The sequence below is a fragment of the Triturus cristatus genome, chromosome 6 (assembly GCF_964204655.1).
Source record: "Triturus cristatus chromosome 6, aTriCri1.1, whole genome shotgun sequence".
Classification (NCBI taxonomy): Eukaryota; Metazoa; Chordata; class Amphibia; order Caudata; family Salamandridae; genus Triturus; species Triturus cristatus.
Window position 1 is genome coordinate 1721779272 of NC_140589.1, and position 23107 is coordinate 1721802378.

Here is a 23107-nt window from a genome sequence, read left to right on the forward strand (position 1 = left end):
GTACCTGGAGTTTATGTTGTAAGCCATTACTGGCAGCCAGGTACAGAGCATTGCAGTTGTCTAATCTGGCCATTACCAGAGCCAGAGCTACCTGGATCCTGGCTGAACGCTGGATGAAAGGGAAGATTGTTTTTAACATCCTTATAAGCCAGGAACATGTGGCGATGGTACGATTTACTTGAGCCATAAAGCTAAGTTCCGTATCCATAAAGACTCCCAGATTCTTGGCCTTTTCGCTCAAGACAGGACAGCATCCTAAAGGTTGAGGCCAGCAATTACTGTTCCATTTGGCTGCCCCTGATCCGAATACCATCACCTCTGTTTTCTCCCCATTAAGTTTAAGGAAGTTAGCCGACATCCAGTTTGCTACTCCGGACATGCAGCCGTGGACATTCTCTGACCATAATTTGTGTATCATCTGCATATGACACCACCTCCAATCCAAAAGAATGGATTACTGAAGCAAGGGGTGCCACATACAGATTAAAAAGGGTGGGACTCAAGGAAGACCCCTGTGGGACTCCACAAGGTAATGAGTAGGATTCAGAGTGAAAAGATTTTAGATTCACCCTTTGGGATCTCCCTGTCAGGAATGAGGACAGAAGGGCAAGGGCTTGATGGGAGATACCAAGACTCTGGAGTCTGTCCAGCAGCAACATAGGAGAGATGGTGTCAAAAGCTGCTGTGAGATCCAAGAGAATAAGTACCCCTTCCTTCCCCTTCGTCCACCTTACGCCTGATGTAGTCCGAGGCTGAAACCAGGGCCGTTTCTGTGCCATGATCCCTCCTTTTTCAGTCACCCCTGCAAAAGGCAAACCTGTGCAATACTCCTATGACCTGGGCCAAGATCTGAAAGATACTTTAAACAAGCAATGACTGAAAAGGGCTAACTCACACAAGCAGTTGCCTTACCCAACGCTTACTACCCTTTTTGTGATAATGACATGAACTCTGGGTAACAGCAAAAGCATCTGTAGCCATACCTAAAAAGCTCACCAGAATTGTGATTCATTTATTATGTGCTACTAACCTTTCTGTATAAAATGCTTTTGGTGATAGGCATTATATTAGAATACAGCCCTTAGGAAGACAAAAAATGGAAAGAAAGAAAAACAGTCCAAATTTTATATAGTATTTTAATAAAGTTTCTTGTAAAGGTCATCTATTAAAAGAATGCATTTTTCTACTGTGAAACATGAAATACAAAGTTCACAATAGGCCCTTACAGGAAAATCTACAATATTGAAACACGGCCCTCAACTTTTAAAAACTTCTACATTTCAATTTACAAAGAAACTCTAAATATATGCTGAAGGAAGAAAATGTTGGATTTAGTACACATGACAAGATTAAAAGTTCAACTGATAAACAGTTTCCTTATTGTGAATCGCGTCCACAGACAAGAAAGTGCCACATTTTCTTCCCAGAGTGTTAAACTAGAATACAGTCTAAGTGCCAAAATAATGTACAGGACATTAGTAACCCTGAGTAGAAAACTGTTGAACAGGTGAAAAAACGAACCTCAGAAATTTCATAAGCTTAAAAAACAAGATCACAAAACAGAGTACAAAACTGAGTAATTAAAGTGCAGTTCAAATTAAGCTATAATACCAGATCATACATGAAAGAATGTATTTACAACTTGGCAATGCCTATCCAAAGGGATGTCTATTCACCAAACAGCCAGGAGGAGTAAAAATGACATATAATGCACCATTCGACTCCTGGTGACATCACAGTTTAGGAAACCTGCCCACCCTTAATCCCACTAACAACCTCTTATTTGCTGCAGAGAAGATAGGGGAGCGACATCTTTCTGTTCCTGCCACTGCTTTCAAGACCCCAATACCAAAGGGTAACAGAAAAGTAGCCAGGGGTAACAAAACGCAATTCAAGGTTAGCAGCAGCCACCCCTGGCTACTCGTAATTGACATCATATCCAGGGCTAGTGGTTCTTATATTTTCACCAACATTGGTATGTGTCATATGCACAATTCACCCTCCACGAACTCATCAGAATATAGTACATGACAAGGATAATGTCCATGAATGTATAGCTAACTTAAAAACAATTAAAAAGGGAAAGTTAAACAGGAACAGATTTTCTTCGGGGAAGGCAGACCGGCATCGTTTGAGACTTAGTGTACACGTAAGATCTGGCAAGAGTGACTTGTGTACCTCTCACATGGCACTCAAGAATGAGTGCTCTGACAGTGTTTGGTGTACCTAGGACCTCCACCTCGAAGGGATGCAAGACTACAGACATTGAAACAATCATGTGTCAATCAAGACTGCAAACAGCACGGTCCAGACCCCCTGAATATCTTTATTGATCATATTGGCCATTTTGAATTGAAGACACAAGATCATCTTCAGTCTGGTACAAAAAACATTTCAACTGTTTTCAATCAAATGTCAAAATGTGTTACTATCTCTTTAACAGTCTGAAAGCTGATGGCTTTTTCCATGATTACATCAAACAAAGTATTTACAATAAAGAGCATCATGTCAGTGCTTAATTTGAGCCGGTGGTTTCCGGTGCTCGGCACAGTCTGCCACATGGTGCTGCTGTTTGCCTAATTTAGAAATGAGCTCAGCGACAGTTGTTTAGTCATTCAAAGTACTTTAAAATTTGCTACTACCTGCCGCCTCACTCATTCTCATAGCTGTGGGGGCTTGGAGCGGTCTGAATTGTCACACTTGTAGGAGTGTGATGGTTATAGTTGTCTTGGTAGTGTTATTGCAAGCACTGGCAAAAGCAATGGGTGTTACAAGTTACAGTGGCCTCCTGATGAGGGCCCTGGCACTTCGTTTTTTACAAACTGAGCACTGCATGGATTGGATCCATTCTTCAGCAACCTGAACCTGATCACTGAGGCTTAAAAGAGAGGTGCAAAAGGCAGACGTTATTTGAAAAGTGCATCTATTTTAACCTGAAATGCATTGTTTTTATATGAAAAATAAGCACTTCTCCAGTGCAGACCATTGTAGACCATTACATCGCAGGCATTACATCTCAAGAACAATAACATGAGTCATTACATCGGACGAAAACGACATCGAAATTAAGATAAGTTAAAATGCGTGAGTACGAGTGCATGTGTATATCTGATATAGCACGCTGCAAAAATTTGATATTTTATATATATTGTAATCCTAGGATTCATAAGAATACATGTATTGAGGTACTTGGAATGAGTTCCTGACAGGGCAATAGTTCAAATGATCAAGTTAGAATAAGGCACCGGCTTATTGTGCACAAATGGGATCTCCAGGAGGACAGTGGCCTTTGCATCTCTATGGGCAGGTCTTCGATGGAAGTCACCTCTGGCCACTTTACAGCCACTTTGCCTGCTTCTTAGGCCTTCCCATCTACAGTCACCGACATTTGGCCTGCTGGTGGACCGCCATCCTTCCGCAAACAGTCCAATGAACTCTCACTCTCTGACGCTCTCAAGACATCATGTAGGACAGGACTAAAAACAATGCAATAATCACTGTTCCCTTGTTAATAAAAAAGAGCAGCATTGACTTATGATTGACTTAAAATATTCTCACAGGACAGAAGACAAGAATCCCAAAAGCAGTTGTAGTGATTTGATTGCCCAAAAAGTTGTCCGTATTCTTTCAGAAAAAGAATGATAAGCAAGAGAATGTAGGAGCAACAAACAGCTGGGTCCCTGGAGGAATCAGAGAGATTTCTGGATAACTTGCACCTTCCCTGCAAATTCTGTATGCTATTTTTAGTTGTCATTGCATTGAGGTTCTAGGTGGTAGGTTTTTAATAAAAAAGGGTGGGTTAGCCATTTGGTTAAATAGTTATTCGCACTTTTGTTTTCAAGAATCAAAATGCCCTGGGCAACATGTATTATCACACAGTCTACTCGGCCAACCTGAGGTCACACATCCTCTGACCAGAAGTTTATATGACTTTTGTGAGTTATTTTTATTGAAAGATATTACAACGTTAACATTCTGATGCAGCGTCTTAATGTATATGATAAAACATCAGCCAAGTACCAATAACTAAAACTATACTTCTGACTTGCAAAGTGGGATAGTTAGAATTACATTAGTCAGTAGACTATAAAACAAGGGCTAGTTACGGTTTATACCTTCAATACAGAAAGCAAGTTGATCAACGGAGTACAGGGAGTACAGTAGTGGTGCAGTAACGAGTGGCAGATTAAGATTTTCAACTACTTCAAAGAGACCCAAGTAATGCTATAAGGGTAATCAAACCCTGTATCATACACAATACAGTTGGCTCCTCACCCAAGTAGAAAATACATTCATTCTAGGTAGTTAAAACATGATTTAGTTGCCAAGTTGCAACAGACACTGAATTTGTGGATGACATTATAGACAAAAACACAAATATTATTTTGGTGGAAGGAAAGCAATTGAGTGATGAATATGGAAGACAAGAGAGCATTTCTACCTGGATCCCTAGTGGTCTTAGAAGGGAAGCCCCTTTCAGTTTCACTTTAGGTGAAGGAAATTTGATGTTGACCATTCCCTCAGCACACAGTAGCAGCTTGCCAATGACAGGGTCATGTGACATTGTTGATGCATGGAACACTGTATGAGTGATGATTACAACCTGAGTGTGTTTTGGTCTAGTTTAAGTGCAGAGTACCACGAACCTGCCAGTAACTGACTAATATAACATACAACGTTCAGTCATTCCTTGTTCAGTCCTCTAACATGAGGATGACCGGTATTTAAAACCTATGTGTGTATAAGGTTTCCACCTCTGTCTGCTCATATTCTTTACTATCTTCATTTCCCTTTTCACTCACACCCCCCTCACACGAGTATCCAACTGAAACTTCAATATCCTCTTTTTTTATGCCATTCATTTTATATTGCAAGTCTGGACTGTGGCTACTGTCATCAACATGGCCGTTGCAGTCAACATTTTCCATTTCCTTCTGACTACAGCACAGCTGGGAGTCGCAGCTACTGGAGACGCAAGCAGAGTTACACTTTGTGGAAAGGTCTTTCGGATCTGTGAACTCTGGCTGGATAGTCACCGAGTGGATCCCGGCATCGTGGAAAACCTTTCGCATTTGCTTAGTCGACGCTTGGTAGTCAGACGAGTCTTTGCACTTGATGTGCAGTGATGCAATGTTCCTCCCACCTGCAAGCTCCCAGACATGCACCTCGTGAATGCTGCCAACTCCTGGCATAATTTTTATTTTTTCACCTACAACAAAACAGAAGAGACTTAAACTCATGTGGACAGTTTACAGTTACTACTCTCAATGAAAATCTTTCAAACAAATCCTTTATAACTAGTCTTACAGGCAAATGTGTTTGAATTTCCACCTTCATAAAAACAATTATTTAGCCAACAGGCTTTTTGCCATATAATAAAGAATATATCCTTAGTGGCCAAGCATATCGAGACGTTTTAAAATGTAAAAATAATAGGCCAACTGCTGCTACATATAAACATAACATGATAGATACTAAATGGTGTTTTGGACATCATGTTTTAAAGTCTTTGATCCTTCATATAACCCACATCTTTCAGTATGCAAATGACTCAAGAATAAAAGACTCAACTGCTTCATTCTGTGAGGAAATGATGGGAGATTATATATCTATTAAAGCAGTGGCAAAAACTGCAGAACAAAAATCCAATACCAACTGTTTGATGTTGTTAAGTCTAAAGTCGAAACGCATCTGTACACTTATTTTAGCTCACTCTGTAAATCGCTTGTTATCATATGATGATCTCACAAAAGAACTGTAAACCAATCCACTGGTTGGAATGTTTCATGATGTTAATAATACTCAGATTTGTATTCTTTGTACCATGTGGATATAAACTACAGCATTTTCTAACTATTCTAGCTTTGATAATTTTACTCACTCATAATCTTGGGGGATTTTCCGTATATGAACACGGCCTCCCCTGAAAATCTTTGCAAGTTAATTACACTTGCTATCATTAGTGTATATCATGAATCTCTAAGTGGATGGAGCCTATGTCTAATGTTGTTACAATTAAAGAAACTTTTTTTGGCTGTTTTGAATAAATTGTATTGTGAAAAGAGAGATATGAGGAGAATTCATTCATTTACATACTGTGCTTTGGTCTGATGAAACAGGAAAAAAATATGAGCAAAAATCTTACCAATCTCTAGCACATCTACACCTTTTGGAACCATCTGTAGCAAAATCGTAGCCGTTTCTTTGATGAGCGGGAAAGCGGAGGAGAGAATGATGATGACCATGACCAGCGTCAGGCTGGGGTCGATGTAGCACTGCCAGTTGCATTGGTCGGCGCTTGACAGGGGTTTGATGTAGAAGATGGTGGCTGTGATCACCACAATGACCGATCCAAGGGCATCTCCCATGACGTGCAAGAGAACCCCTAAAACAGAGCACAAGTAGGTTAGCCTTCGCCCGCGTCATCACCTTCACCTGCGTTCACTGTGGAACTGTCCCGAAGCAGATGCGCGTATCACATCAAGCTTTGAAATACGGAACGCAATGCTTAGCTTCCATGATCATTCTTTCATCCATGTAAGCAGGATGAAGGGACCAATAGGGTAATGGTACAAAATATAATCATAGTAAAATCCTGATTTTGTAATCCCATTAGTTTTTCTTCAGGTAGCTCCAGTGTTGCAAGGGGCCTCTGGAAATCACTGGTATTCCGTGAATGGAACAAAAATAGAGATAATTAAACCAGTGGCAGATGCACTACAAAGGCCCTGGAGCTAGGATTGACTGAGGGTCTTTGAAAAAATAGATGCGTGTCACAGAGCTGGATCTGTGTTGTACAGTGCAAATGTTTCACAGTGATTTGTATATTAAATTGCTTCTCTCTGGTGAGAATTGTGTGTTGGGTGATCTGACCCCCTGGCTGGGTCAGTGTATCTGTCCCAGAACGCCTCAGACATGCTGTAACAAGAAAGAATAGAAGCAGAAGAATGATAGTAGTGGGGAAGTGGGAATAGTTGTTGATTTTACAGCTTCGATGTCTCAATGCCGGATAGGAAATTTTGTGTGAGTACATTAGCTTTGTGATCTTTGGATGCTTGTGGCTTTAGAGACTGAGCTGGCGGGTAGCGCCTTCTTAATTAAAAAGTGAGTGGCTACTAATGAACCTTCTCTGCTGGAAGAGCGCACATTTGCTTGAAAGCGCGCCCCACCCCAGTGCTGTGACAGACAATATTGTTATATAGAGCTGTCGGATCCTAAGGGAATATAGATCAGAATAAGATCAGGCTTGCATTCCTTTTAATGGAGGTGGCTTCCAGGAAGGACCCTCTGGGTTAGGAGGGGGCAGGAGAAAGGGGAGATAGGCGCCAGGCAAAGAGATCACCTGCCTCAAGCAAATCGAACGGCGCCTCAGACAAATGGCCTGGGCACACGGTAAAATGGGCCACTCGACAGGAGCCCAAATACATTGTGAAAAAACTTACCTTTAACTCTCAACCTTAAGAGGGTCCTTATATTTTACTTAAAGGTAGGGCAAAAGATGGGCAGAGTGAAGGAGAGGACATGATCACAGAGCACTGGCTCCTTGACCAACAGGGCCTTCTTCTGCAAGTTTGTGAAGTGCATACATACTCTGAATGAAGTGCATACATACCCTGAATGAAGTGCATACATACTCTGAATGAAAGGTATACATACTCTGAGGTGCATACATACTCTTAATGAGGTGCATACATAATCTTAATGAGGTGCAATACATACTCTTAATGAGGTGCATACATACTCTGAGTGAAGTGCATACATACTCTGAATGAAGTGCATACATACTCTGAAGTGCATACATACTCTTAATGAGGTGCATACATACTCTGAATGAGGTGCATACATACTCTGAATGAAGTGGATACATACTCTGAGTGAAGTGCATACATACTCTGAGTGAAGCACAAAACATACTCTGAATGAAGTGCATACGTACTCTGAATGAAGTGCATACATATTGGTAATGAAGTGCATACATACTCTGAATGAAGTGCATACGTACTCTGAATGAAGTGTATACGTACTCTGAATGAAGTGCATACATACCCTGAATGAAGTGCATAAGTACTCTGAATGAGGTGCATACATACTCTGAATGAAGTGCATATATACCCTGAATGAAGTGCATACATACTCTGAATGAGGTGCAAACATACTCTGAATGAGGTGCATACATACTCTTAATGAAGTGCATACATACTCTGAGTGAAGTGCATACATACTCTGAATGAAGTGCATACATACTCTGAAGTGCATACATACTCTTAATGAGGTGCGTACATACTCTGAATGAGGTGCATACATACCCTGAATGAAGTGCATACATACTCTGAATGAATTGCATACATACTCTGAGTGAAGTGCATACATAATCTGAGTGGAGTGCATACATACTCTTAATGAGGTGCGTACATACTCTGAATGAGGTGCATAAATACTCTTGATAAGGTGCATAAATACTCTGAATGAAGTGCATACATACTCTGAATGAAGTGCATACATACTCTGAATGAAGTGCATACGTACTCTGAATGAAGTGCATACATACCCTGAATGAAGTGCATACATACCCGGAATGAAGTGCATACGTACTCTGAATGAAGTGCATACATACCCTGAATGAAGTGCATACATACTCTGAATGAAGTGCATACATACTCTGAATGAAGTGCATACATACTCTGAATGAAGTGCATACATACTATGAATGAGGTGCATACATACTCTGAATGAGGTGCATACATACTCTTAATGAAGTGCATACATACTCTTAATGAAGTGCATACATACCCTGAATGAAGTGCATACAGACTCTGAATGAAGTGCATACATACCCTGAATGAAGTGCATACATACTCTGAATGACGTGCATACATACCCTGAATGAAGTGCATACATACCCTGAATGAAGTGCATACATACCCTGAATGAAGTGCATACATACTCTTAATGAAGTGCATACATACTCTGAATGAAGTGCATACATACTCTGAATGAAGTGCATACATACTCTGAATGAAGTGCATACATACTCTGAAGTGCATACATACTCTTAATGAGGTGCATACATACTCTTAATGAGGTGCATACATACTCTGAATGAGGTGCATACATACTCTGAGTGAAGTGCATACATACTCTGAATTAAGTGCATACATACTCTTAATGAGGTGCATACATACTCTTAATGAGGTGCATACATACTCTTAATGAGGTGCATACATACTCTGAGTGAAGTGCATACATACTCTGAATGAAGTGCATACATACCCTGAATGAAGTGCATACATACTCTGAATGAAGTGCATACATACTCTGAATGAGGTGCATACATACTCTTAATGAGGTGCATACATACTCTTAATGAGGTGCATACATACTCTGAGTGAAGTGCATACATACTCTGAATGAAGTGCATACATACCCTGAATGAAGTGCATACATACTCTGAATGAAGTGCATACATACTCTGAATGAAGTGCATACGTACTGTTAATGAAGTGCATACATACTCTGAATGAAGTGCATACATACTCTGAATGAAGTGCATACATACTCTGAATGAAGTGCATACATACTCTGAATGAAGTGCATACATACTCTTAATGAGGTGCATACATACTCTTAATGAGGTGCATACATACTCTGAGTGAAGTGCATACATACTCTGAATGAAGTGCATACATACTCTGAATTAAGTGCATACATACTCTGAATGAAGTGCATACATACTCTGAATGAAGTGCATACATACTCTTAATGAGGTGCATACATACTCTTAATGAGGTGCATACATACTCTGAATGAAGTGCATACATACTCTGAATGAAGTGCATACATACTCTGAATTAAGTGCATACATACTCTTAATGAGGTGCATACATACTCTTAATGAGGTGCATACATACTCTTAATGAGGTGCATACATACTCTGAGTGAAGTGCATACATACTCTGAATGAAGTGCATACATACCCTGAATGAAGTGCATACATACTCTGAATGAAGTGCATACATACTCTGAATGAAGTGCATACGTACTGTTAATGAAGTGCATACATACTCTGAATGAAGTGCATACATACTCTGAATGAAGTGCATACATACTCTGAATGAAGTGCATGCATACTCTGAATGAAGTGCATACATACTCTAAATGAAGTGCATACATACTCTGAATGAAGTACATACATACCCTGAATGAAGTGCATACATACTCTGAATGAAGTGCATACATACTCTGAATGAAGTGCATACATACTCTGAATGAAGTACATACATACCCTGAATGAAGTGCATACATACTCTGAGTGAGGTGCATACATACTCTGAATGAAGTGCATACAGACTCTGAATGAAGTGCATACATACCCTGAATGAAGCGCATACATACTCTGAGTGAGGTGCATACATACTCTGAATGAAGTGCATACATACCCTGAATGAAGTGCATACATACCCTGAATGAAGTGCATACATACTCTGAATGAGGTGCCTTTGTTCTTACAGGGAATGTTTACGCTATCGGTCTTCCTCTTTGTGCTCTCTCAAGGCTTCTGATGGATTCCTTCCTTTTCATCCTTGGGTGAACAGTTAAAGGGTCCACTGTGGGTTGAAGGAAGCAGTGCAGAGGGCTGTGCAGCTGCAAGGAGGGGGTTCTACTGGCGGGAATAGGGATTTGGAGCACCTCTAGGACAGCCTACAAGGATGGCTGGGCCACAGTTTGCATGAGTAATTACAGCTTCCTCTAAGGTATATCAGTAGCAGTGAACGATGTGCGAGTACAGGAGGAGGGAAGGACGGACTGAGCGAGACAAACTCATGACAGACAATCAACAAGGAAATAAATGTAAGAGAAGAAGACAGGAGCAGCATACGAGGCCGGCCAAACGTCACTGCGCCTAGACTGACCCCGAGCATCCTTGAAGATGTGCATTAAAACTCCTGGAGAATACCTGCGTGGGGGGTGATGGTCACATGTCTCAGTGCAATGAACACGAAAGGTGTTACATGTTATAACATGTAAGTAACATCGTCCCCTTGGGAAGTTAGCCCAGTGTGCAGCTGTGCAGAAACATTCACGTCAGAGCCATGCATTTATAATGATAGGGTTTGTATCCTGTTTTCTGGAACCTTTACTGCGAGCATATTATTAAATCAAAGGAGCTACCACCTCCAACCAGAAGAAAAGCACTGCCTCCTGATTCACACAGAGGTTACTGTGAGACTGGATTCAAGTCCCAGCCTTCTGGTTCCCAAGTTTGAAATTTAATGACATCTCCACCTAATCTGGGTCATCATTGGTGCCAATACAAATGTTTTTCTCTGGCAAAACGGATGACGGCTTCACTTGCCATATAACGGTTCAAATGCCTCTTTCTGTTATCGTTTGGGGACTGTTTGAGATTCTGGTCTACAACTCCATGCGTGTCTCGCTTACTACAGCAGAACACATAATATTTTTCTAGGAAAACGTTCCCTGAACATTTTGAGGAATGAACAGTTTTTCAAAAGTTTATGGAACAGTCTCTTAAATTACAGCATATGAAAAGCTAGAGGACAGGAAATCCAGAATTTCAGGGGCTTCCATCATGATACGCTGAAAATGTATCATTTGCAAACATCACGGGATTACTTGAGATCACATGAGAACGAATCAAGAGAATCACACCAGGAGTGGTGTCAACCCAACCCCTCCATTACATACTGTGCCAAGAACTATAGAGATAATAATGGTCACCAGAAAGCAAATCCAAATCCTGCAATGCCAGGGTGGATACGGCCCAGCTGGTTAGGGCTAAAAACATGGGCAAGCGGTCACATTTTGGACAGTGAGTGAATGTACCAAGTAATAGGCACTAAAGTTAGCATCAGGTTGCAGTAGTCTCCGAGCGAAGAGGAGGTGTGTGTTAGACACACACCTCCTGACTGGAAGGTTTATTGGTTGTATCTGAGACCAGTAAGTTCTAAGTAGAGTGTGGAGTGTGTTAGACGCTTAGAGGCTGAATGACAAGTTCAGTCCGTGTATTCGAGGCCAGTCATTTCTATATTAGAATGTGGTGTGTAGTCGATGCTTGCAGAGGTGAATGGAAGGTACAGTGTGTGTATCGAAGGTGAGTAAGTTCAGGGTTTGAATGTAGTGTGTGTTACTGAATCTTACGCTCACGTCCCAGCTTGTGAATGTATGGGAAGGTAACAAATTCTGGGTTATGATGTGGTGTGTTGAGAAACTAGGGTTGTGAATAGAAGTGTCTGTGCATATATGGGAGGTCAGTAGATTCTGTGTTAGAAGCTTGAAAGCGAATAGAAGGTTCAATGTGTGAATGTGAGGTCAGGGTCAGAATGTTATGGGTTCTAGACGCTTGTGGTGTGAAATGAAGGTTCAGTGTGTGTATCTGAATTCAGTAAGTTATGGTTTAGAATGTGATACATGCTGAAAGCTTGGTGGGTGAATGGAATGTTCAGTGCATGTATCTGGGGCCAGTAAGTTCTATGTTAGAATGGGGTGCATGTTAGAATGCTTGGGGAGGTGAATGGAAGGGTCAGTGAAGTATGGGATGTCAGTAAGTTCTGTGTTAACCTGTGGTATGTGATCTTGGGGTGAAGAGAAGCTACAGTGTGTGTATATGGGATGATTACATTCTAGGTTATATTGTGGAGAGTCAAGTCAAGAATACTTTATTCGGTTTAAAAGACAAAAACCATGAAAGTTACAGCAGTAAATTTCAGTAATACATAATACACATAAAGTATAAAAAGGAGAAGGGTCAAAATTTAAAAACATATTAAAGACCCAATGTTTTCCTGAGTTTAAAAACAGTTTTAAAAAAACTTAGGACTGCGGTAATGGTAAGATAAGTATCCATTCTCTGTAGTTCTAAAAAGGCAAGGCGATAGTTATTGATTTTCCATTCTTTAAGAAGAGGAGTAATATATGACCTACGAGGTGTAGTATACAATTTGCAAAAGAATAAAATGTGAATATCTGACTGGGATGAAGAATCATCACACAAGCATGGAGGTAGATTTGGCGACCACAAATTCATAACTGGGAGAGACAAAAGTCTAAAAACAATAGACAATCTAAAACGGGTCAAGATAAAACGGTCATAGTTTGATATCGACAATGATAAATATGGCTGTACTTTAATACCAGAGAGCAGAGGAAAATGTAGAGATACAGTCTTTTTCTTCATTTCCTCCACCCTTCTAATTTCCATAAGGTATTCCAGGGATAACCTAAACAAAGATTTCCTAGAAACCTGGTCCATTAAGAGTGGCTCTTCGAAATATTGTGGGCAACCAATTTTACCAAGAAATGTTCTAACATAAGTTAGCCATTCTACACAACCCACATTTTCCAATTTAAGGACGTCCTGCAGGATGGCCCGATTCATTGTGCACTCATTAGTTGTCCAGATCCTATGCCACAAGAGAACTGGCTGGATTCTAATCAAATCGGATATATATGTTAGACCAAGTTCAATGTGGCAGATATAGGTCGCGACACACTGAGGTACTGCCAGGACATATCTCAAAAATCTGTTTTCCACTTTCTGGATCGAATCAATGTTAAAATAGCCCCAAAGACCTGAGCCATACATAGCAACCGATATACATGTGGCATTATAAATTGTTAAAATTTCTTTAATCGGTTTCTTTCCCAGTTTTTTAATAAAATTCTTTAAGGCCATAATGGTTTTTTGGAACAAAAAAGTTCTGGCCTTAACTGCATGGGACCACACCCCATTTTCGTGGAACAGAACGCCAAGATAGGGGAAGGTAGAAGTAGATTCCAAACAAACTCCATTCAAGAACATTCTTTTAGTATGTTTGCCAGTTTTTTTGCCACAGTTCATTGTGAAGGTTTTACTACAATTAACCCTTAAATCTAGATTGGACATAAAAGATTCAAAGGATTGTATCAAAGATTGTAGCGCCATGGGGGTGCGAGCCATTAAGACTGCGTCATCCGCATATAGGAGCGCGGGGACGAACCTTCCCCCAATCCTAGGCATGTCCACACACTCCCGCAAGAGGTGGCGCTCAAGACCATTAATATACACCAGGAATAAAAAGGGGGCCAGGACGCATCCCTGACGCACGCCCCGGCCCACCCGAAAGCTCCTGGTACATTGGCCCCCACTGCCAAAGCGAACCGTAGCATTAGCACCTGAATAAAGGTCCTTCAAAAAGCACACAATAGAATCCTCCACACCTATCTCTTTTAAAATTGCCCATAATTTAGCATGTGAAACACAATCAAACGCTGACGAAAGGTCAACGAACGTAAAATACAGGCACTCACCCTTTATGCTAAGATATTTTGATTGTATTAACATCAGATTTAGGCACTGTTCAATGGTGCCAATACCCTTTTGGAAACCATATTGTAGGTCACTCATTATGTCATTTTCTACTGCCCAGCTATGTAGTCTAGCCAAGATAATTCTCCCCAGGATTTTAACAGATGAGTCCAATAAGGAGATTGGTCTGTAACAGGCACAACATTGTCTGTCTCCCTTTTTGTAAATGGGTACAATCACCGAAGTGAACCAGGACGGATTTAGGCCCCTAGCCAGTGCTGCGTTAAATAATTGCACCAGCATGGGACCCCAAAGCTCAGCATTTCCTTTATACAAATCAGCAGGGATCCCGTCGGGCCCTGCAGCTTTGCCGCCCTTCATTGCATTCAGACCCTTATTGACTTCCTCCAGGGTTACTACCAATTTTTCACTCCCTTCACCTATAAGATCCCCAGTGATGGGGCTAGTAATATTGGGAAATTCTTGTGAACTATAAAGGCTAGAAAAATGCGCCACCCAATCCTCCTCTGTGATGGCAATCTCTATACGCGCCTTAGAATTATCGTATAGGAAAGGTGTATTAACAGCCCTCCAGAATGCAGATGTATCCTTCTGTTGCGATGCTTCACATAGCATTTCCAGGGCATTCTTTTTTATATCCATTTTCTTATTCTTTAAGGCTTCATTATATTTTTTCCTGCAGTGTCTTATTTCGATGGGATCACGTGGTGTTCTATGAACGGCTCTTTTTAAAGCTGTTAAAGATCTGGTGCAGGCATTATCAAACCAGCTTCTCTTACCCTTTGCACCATTGTTTGCCTCCACCCACAATATATTCTTAATTGTGGTAGCTATTATATTAAAGTGTTCGATAATCAAGTCACTACTAGATTTATCATCTAAGCAGATGGCAAAACTACCAGGGCAAACCTTCAATAGGTTGTCTAAGAACCTTTCCGGGACAACCTTGTCCCATTTTAAATAGTACCCATTTTGACTACCAAGGGCCATATCCGATGCTATGTGTGTAAGAGGCACATCCTCTTGTTGATCAGGAAAAAGATTTTCAACCACCATAATCTGGGGCAAATGATCGCTTACCGGCAGGTCCAAGGTACTAGATTTAATATATTTGTGACTGCAATTATTTGAGGCAATGATAAAGTCGATGGTGGATGATGCACCTTTACCAATAAATGTAGGCACGAAGGTGGTAGGATTTTGGGCGGATTCATTTACATAGCCTAAATCATACATAAACATAATGTCATTCAATAAATCCCCAATCAGAGAATGTTCGAAATGAGTTAAGTTAGATTCCTGCTCTATCATTAAGCCGCATAATCCCTGTTTACTCTTAGTACAAAGTTTAGAATTAAAATCCCCCCCCCAAACAAACATAACTTCTCTATCGGTTTTGTCTATTTCATGATATAAATCCTCCCTCAGTGTTACTAGGACACTGGGGATTTCTTTCCTTGATATATTATTGTAAAAATTAATAATAACGACATTAAGTCCCTTTATGTTCCTTAAAATAATCAGTTGATAAAAGCTAGATTTTGGGGAAAACCGGATCCCATCATATCTAAGCAAATTAGAGACAAAAGTCAATAGACCTCCCTTAGCTCTACCATGGGTACCCCCCACCGCCGGGGTAAAAAAGCTTCTATACCCATGCATATTCACTGGGTCTAAGGACCATGTTTCCTGGAAAGCCAGGATATCATGACCATCCATGAGTGTGCCCCAGGATGGGTTATTGATTTTCTCCCTAAGACCTGCCACATTCCAAAATAGAAGTGTGCAGGTTTTCCTATTAACTTTAACTTTAATTTCCCCATTGGTTAAATCACTAGGAGTCCCAGACTCCTGGATTTGATTATGACAGGGGCTCCCAATGAGTCCCTCATCATTTAAATTAAATGTGTGTAAGGCCTTATGGCTGGGATCATAACTGTCCTTCATCTTATTATCATAGGTTGTACTATGAATAGTTTGTGCATACATAATATCCTCGGTGCAAAATAATGACATCTGTTCATTGGTGTTCTCCTGAGTATCGACATTATGTACACCTGAACTAATAGGTAGGCTATTGGGAGTAACGGTCTTGCGTCAATCCACATATTCTAACCCGGAAAAGACATCAAACCGGTTTTGGGTTGGTAGATTATAGGCAGGCAGGACAATGTCTCTGTTTTCCCACAAATAATTGTTCCAACCTCTATTAGGAGGATGGGGTTGTCTAGACTGGCAATTGAATGATTCACGTGTTTGTGCAAGTGAAAATCGACTACGGCCGTAATGGTTAGGTTCTGATCTATTGACAATCTGCCAACCGTCCTCCTGGTTTGAGCGATATTGAACTGGTGAATATGGGTAAAAATAGTTAAGATAATGTGTCGAAACAGTATCACTGCTACTGTAATCATACCAATCCCCAATGTGTCTGACTGCTCTATGGTCTTTAAAATTTACTATAATTACGTCCCCTTTTATGTCTTTGGGACGCGACCCCACCCATTCACAACGCCTAACATGCAGTATTTCCCCATTAATATAGGCGGGCAATGGTCTATTCTTGCGCAGCCAATAGATCACTTTATTCCGAAGGCTTTGATGGTCTTCCCTGATATCATTAGTGAGCTCAGGGACGCCAGCTAGAACAATTGCATAGGGAGCAGCTTCAGGAGGAAGATCCACTATATTGTGGGATTGCCGAGGTTTATTAAGGGTATTCTTTAGGCCACCTTCCTTAATAGGCACGTTGTTCATTTGTGTTGAAGCTAAATTTGATTCCGAGGTCAAATTATCGGCTATATTATCAATTGCTTTGCTTTGCATGTTTTTATTCGTTTGGAGGGGCTTAGTTGGAACTTTAGTAGATGGAAGGCAGGATGACACATGTCTAATCTGGGTAGATTTTAGAGTAGTAGAATGGCTTAGTGGGTCAGAAGTAATATTACTCGGTGCTTTGGCAGAAGAATTGCCAGAGCTACTGTTCTCTAGGCCTGTCACCAAGGCAGAAAGTGCAGAGGTGTTATCAGTGAGTTTTTTCTCAATAGAGTCAAAGCGCATGTTAGTAGTTACGACATTCTCCAAAAGAGGCTGAATTAGAGATTTTACCATATATTCAATTTTCGCCAAAGTATCTCTCTCATTAGGAAAGCAATGATTGGTTACTAAGGATGGCATCTGCAAGGTCAATTGACCCATTACTTCCCTAAGAATAGGAGTTATGATCTCTTGCAAATTTTCAGTTAGCCATTTTAAAGTTAAACCTCCCTTATTTTTCTGGAGGTTAGTCCCTTTAGGTTCTTCATTGAGTGAAATTAGAGGAGAAGCCGGTGAAAAATTCAGCAAATTAGGAGACCCTTCGTCGACACTGCTAGCATAAAAACTCAATAAAGAGTCGCCAGCGTTGTCGGGCGTATTTAAAGGGGAATCTGCTACATAAAAATTATCCGAAACTTCGCCTGCAGATCCCTCAAGATCAAAATTATGCAATGTAATGGGAGCTAATGGCAAATTTTGTGAATTAGGCAAAAATGATGGCTCTGTTCCTAAATGCCCCAAATCGGGATTTTTACCCAAAAAGTTCTGCGTTAGAGAACCGCTTTTATAAGTTGAAGTTACTAATCTTTTTTGAGCATGCTTACCCCTATATCTACGTTTAGCTTTTTTAACTTTCCTAATCGATTTAGTAGATACCAAGGCATGCTCTAAATGAACCTTAGGGTTAGCTAAAGGGTCAACATGCCTTTCGGTATGCACCTGAACAGTAGTAGTAACAGCTTTCATTACTCCACAGGTAGAATTACTAGCCGTGTGTGTATCAACCAATGGGAGGGACACTTCTCCAGGCATCAAGATAAGGCTTTCTTTGCCCAAGGAAGCCCTCCTATCACTATTAATCTTGCTGACCTTTTTAATGAGATAATTATCCATTGGGCCCTTCATTGGCGGCATTTCATTAAGTTTGCCGTTTCTCATTGGTCCTACCACTCCACCAAATACTATAACAGATTTAAATCAGGAGTAGTGAGGTTCTTCAAAGACAACAAGCCCACTGTACCCACCATATGTTAACTCTAATAACCACTTAATGACACAACCATAAAGCGCGGGCTCACAATCAACCTCAAGGACGTAAATCACACAGCAACAACGTCTCTGGCCCAGACCCGACCTCCTCAGGCCTCTGAGGGCCACAGAGGGCCCGCCCTTTGCCCGGGCTTAGCCCGGCGTCGCCCGCGCGCGTCCCGCGACGCGGAGGGAGCCGTGAACTTTTAAGCGCCTCCGGGCGCGTTGGCGGCGTCAGCGGCCGCAAGGCAGTCTGGGGGCTGTAGTCTCCCCCCTCACTCGTCCGCGATGTAAAGTGACGGCGGCGGGGGAGACACGCAGCAGAAGGGAGCACAGAAGCTGCGGCGCCGACGGCAGAATGCAGAGCAGAGTTCACCCCAACAGGTAGGCAGGTGGGCAGGTGTCTTTCGAGTTAAGCTTCCCGCTCCCCCAAGGGAGCCGTGAACTTTTAAGCGCCTCCGGGCGCGTTGGCGGCGTCAGCGGCCGCAAGGCAGTCTGGGGGCTGTAGTCTCCCCCCTCACTCGTCCGCGATGTAAAGTGACGGCGGCGGGGGAGACACGCAGCAGAAGGGAGCACAGAAGCTGCGGCGCCGACGGCAGAATGCAGAGCAGAGTTCACCCCAACAGGTAGGCAGGTGGGCAGGTGTCTTTCGAGTTAAGCTTCCCGCTCCCCCAAGGGAGCCGTGAACTTTTAAGCGCCTCCGGGCGCGTTGGCGGCGTCAGCGGCCGCAAGGCAGTCTGGGGGCTGTAGTCTCCCCCCTCACTCGTCCGCGATGTAAAGTGGCGGCGGCGGGGGAGACACGCAGCAGAAGGGAGCACAGAAGCTGCGGCGCCGACGGCAGAATGCAGAGCAGAGTTCACCCCAACAGGTAGGCAGGTGGGCAGGTGTCTTTCGAGTTAAGCTTCCCGCTCCCCCGAGGGAGCCGTGAACTTTTAAGCGCCTCCGTGTGCGTTGGCGGCGTCAGCGGCCGCAAGGCAGTCTGGGGGCTGTAGTCTCCCCCCTCACTCGTCCACGATGTAAAGTGGCGGCGGCGGGGGAGACACGCAGCAGAAGGGAGCACAGAAGCTGCGGCGCCGACGGCAGAATGCAGAGCAGAGTTCACCCCAACAGGTAGGCAGGTGGGCAGGTGTCTTTCGAGTTAAGCTTCCCGCTCCCCCGAGGGAGCCGTGAACTTTTAAGCGCCTCCGTGTGCGTTGGCGGCGTCAGCGGCCGCAAGGCAGTCTGGGGGCTGTAGTCTCCCCCCTCACTCGTCCACGATGTAAAGTGGCGGCGGCGGGGGAGACACGCAGCAGAAGGGAGCACAGAAGCTGCGGCGCCGACGGCAGAATGCAGAGCAGAGTTCACCCCAACAGGTAGGCAGGTGGGCAGGTGTCTTTCGAGTTAAGCTTACCCAGACACTTGGGTGTGAATGGAAGATTTGGTGCATTTATGTGAGATCAGTAAATTCTGGGCTACAATGTGGTGTGTCTTAGATGCCTGGGTGGGTGTGGATATAAGGTTCAGTGTGTACATGTGAAGTCAGTAAGTGTTGGGCTAGAATAAGTTGTGTTTTCAATGATTAGGTGTGAATAGTGCATGTGTGTGAGGTCATTAAATCTGGGTTAGAATATGGTTTGTGTTAGAAGCTTGTGGTGGGAACAGAAGGTTCAAAGCTTGTATGTGAGGTCAGCAAGTTCTGGATTAGAACGTGGTGTGAGTTAGAAGCTTGGGGAGGTGAATGGAAGGTTCAGTGTATACACCAGAGTCCAGTAAGTTATAGGTTAGAATGTGGTGTGTGTGTGATACTTGGGGAGGTGAATGGAAGGTTCAGTGCATACACCGGAGTCCAGTAAGTTATAGGTTAGAATGTGGTGGGTATCAGATACTTGGGGAGGTGAATGGAAGGTTCAGTGTGTGTATGTGAGGTCAGTAAGCTTGGTGGTAGAAAGTTGTGTTTGTGCTTGATTAAAAGGTTCAGTTGTGTAAGATAAAGCAGTCTGTGCTGGCTTAGAGCGTGGTGTGTGTTAGACACAGAGTGTTAATAAAAGTTTTGATAAATGTAAGGGAGGTCAGTAAGTTCTGTGTTACAACATGGTGTGTGTTAGAGGCTTAGGGGGAAATGGAAGGTTCACTCCACGTATGTGACAGAAGTACGTTTTGGGTTTTAACATAATGTGTGTTAAAAGCTTTAGGAAGTAAATGGAACCTTCAGGCTGTGTATGAGTTCAGTAAGTTATGGGATGGAATGTGGGTGTGTGTTAGATGCCGTGTGAATAGAATGTTTAATGCATGTATGAGAGGTCATTAAGTTCTAAGTTAGAATATAGTTTGTGTTAGACAACTGGGGTGAATAAAATGTTCAGTGCGTGTAAGGGAAGTCTGAAAGTTCAGGGTTAGAATGTAGTGTGTGTTAGACACGAGATGTGAATAACAGGTTCAGTGCGTATATGGGAGGTCAGTACGTTCTGAGTTGGAACGGCATGTGTTAGACACTTTGGGTGTGAAAAGGAGGGTCATTCTGTGTATCTGAGTCCAATAGTTCTGGTTTGGACTGTGGTGTGTGTTACACGTGTGGGAGGGGTGAATGAATGGAAGGTTTGGGCATGTATTCGAGGCCAGACTCTCCTGGGTTAGAATGTGGTGTTAGACGCTATCGGTGACAATTGAAGCTTCAGTACAAGTGTTATGTTATGTTATGTTATGTTAGGGAGATTTCTATAGCGCACGACTCACCCGGGGGCATCTCGGCGCTTACTTAGTGATAAACTGATGGAGGAAGTCAGAGTCAGAGTTACCCGGAGATCAAAACAGAAAAGCATTCAATTGTTTCCTGAAGATACTATAGGAAGTACATTTGCGCAGGGCAATAGGCAATTGATTCCAATAGCGTGGGGCAAGGTACGAAAAAGCCTTTCCACCAGTACGAGAAAGACGTATTCGGGGAACCTTTAGAAGTCCTAAGGAGTTTGATCTAAAGTTACGAACCGATACCTGTTTGTCAAACTTCCTTCGGAGGTAGAGGGGGCCTTTGCCATTTAAGGCGTTATAGGTGAGGCAGCAGATCTTAAAGTTAGATCGCTTACTTACTGGTAGCCAGTGGAGCTCTCTCAGCAAAAGAGCTGAAGGGGAGCCAGCTGGGCGATTCAAAATCATTCTCACTGCGGTATTTTGAATCACTTTCAGTTTTGTGAGCAGCGTCGCACCGACTTCAGCCAGCAGTGCATTCCCATAGTCAAGGCGACTAATCACCATGGCCTGGATCAGGGTTCTGCGATGTTTAATAGGCAGGTAGGGCAGAATCTTACGAAGGAGACGTAGGCTATAGTAGCAGGAGCTAGTGACGGCTGCAATATGGTCTTTCATAGATAATGCATAGTCAAGTTTTAGTCCCAGGTTTTCACCGATTGTTTGGAGAGGGGGCAGCTCCCAGCTGGGAAGGCCACCAGTCATCCATCCAGATGGTTGAGGCTTTCCCCATTAACATGACCTCGGTCTTGCTTGGGTTCAACTGAAGACAATTCTCCGTCATCCAGTTTAAGATGGCGAGCATACCTGCAGAGAAACGAATTTTCTCAGATTCTATGTCGGAGCTAATTGTGAACATAAGCTGAGTATCATCAGCATATGAAATTATCTCAAACCCCAATGGTTCTACAACTTTTGCCAAAGGGGCCATAAAAACATTAAACAATGTTGGACTGAGACAGGAGCCCTGGGGTACGCCCTTATCCAAGCGTGTTTTCTCTGAGTGATAAGGCCCTAGCATAATCGTTTGATGTCTGTCAGACAAGAAGTTCTGCAGCCATTTTAGGGCTGTGCCTTGAATGGGAGGTCTGTAGATTCTGGGTTAGAATCTGATGTGTGTTAGAAGCTTGGGAGGAAATGGAAGGTTTGTGTGTGTATATGAGGTCATGGTTAGAATATGATGTGTTCGAGACACTTGGAGTGTGAAAAGAAGGTTTTATGCGTGTATCCGAGGTCAATATGTTCTAGGATAGAATGTGTTGTATGTTAGATGCTAGGGGAGGTGAATCGAAGGTTGAGTGTGTTTTTGGGATGTCAGAACGTTCTGTGTTATAATGTGGTGTGTGTTGGAAGCTTGGGGTGAATAGAAGCTGCAATGCATGCATGTGAGGGCAGTACATTCTATATTCAAATGCATGGTTTTTACATGCTTGGCTGTCAATACACTTGTAATTGTATTTATATAGCGCTTACTACCCCTAATGAAGCGTCAACGTGTTTTTCGGAAGGTAGCACGCTACTCCAGAACCCAAAAAGGATTAGTGGTGGATTAGTGTAGTGAAATTTGAGCGGTGGACATGTGAGTCTGTTAGTTGGATTGAAAAGGATAATGGGGGGATAGAAGAGGGAAGAGTCTACAAAGTGTTTATTGGACGATCATAGTAGCAGAATTAGGTTTGGGATGAGCATAAGGAGAGATAGAGGAGGGAAGACTCTCGAAATGGATTCGGGAGATCATAGTAGTAAAATGAAATTTGCGGATAAGTCAAAATAGTAATAGGTGAGGGGGTGAATTTAGAAGGGTGGTTTGGGAGATCATAGGATTAAAATGAGGTTTGGACTGATCCATAGAGGGATAGAGGAGGGTAGAGTCTAGAAAGGGTTATTTTGTAGATCATAGTAGTAGAATGAGGTTTCGGATGAGTCAGCGAGAGGAGGCAGAGGATACATTGAGAGAGGTATAGAGCAGTGCATTGGAGAGAGTCAACTTGT

The 23107-nt window shown here is 42.5% G+C and overlaps 1 protein-coding gene across 2 annotated transcripts in view; it reads right to left on the bottom strand.

Annotated features, from left to right (window-relative positions):
- Window positions 1-1122: 1122 nt before the first annotated feature.
- The window catches only part of SLC30A10 (solute carrier family 30 member 10), a 169008-nt gene continuing 147023 nt past the window's right edge, over window positions 1123-23107 (bottom strand). For both annotated transcript variants that reach the window (XM_085612941.1, XM_085612940.1), the window contains exons 3-4: window positions 6146-6385; window positions 1123-5209 (exon numbers count right to left, since the gene is read on the bottom strand). In XM_085612941.1, the coding sequence (XP_085469067.1) occupies window positions 4725-5209; window positions 6146-6385 (725 nt within the window). In that variant the 3' untranslated portion in view covers window positions 1123-4724. The remainder of the gene's footprint in view (window positions 5210-6145; window positions 6386-23107) is intronic.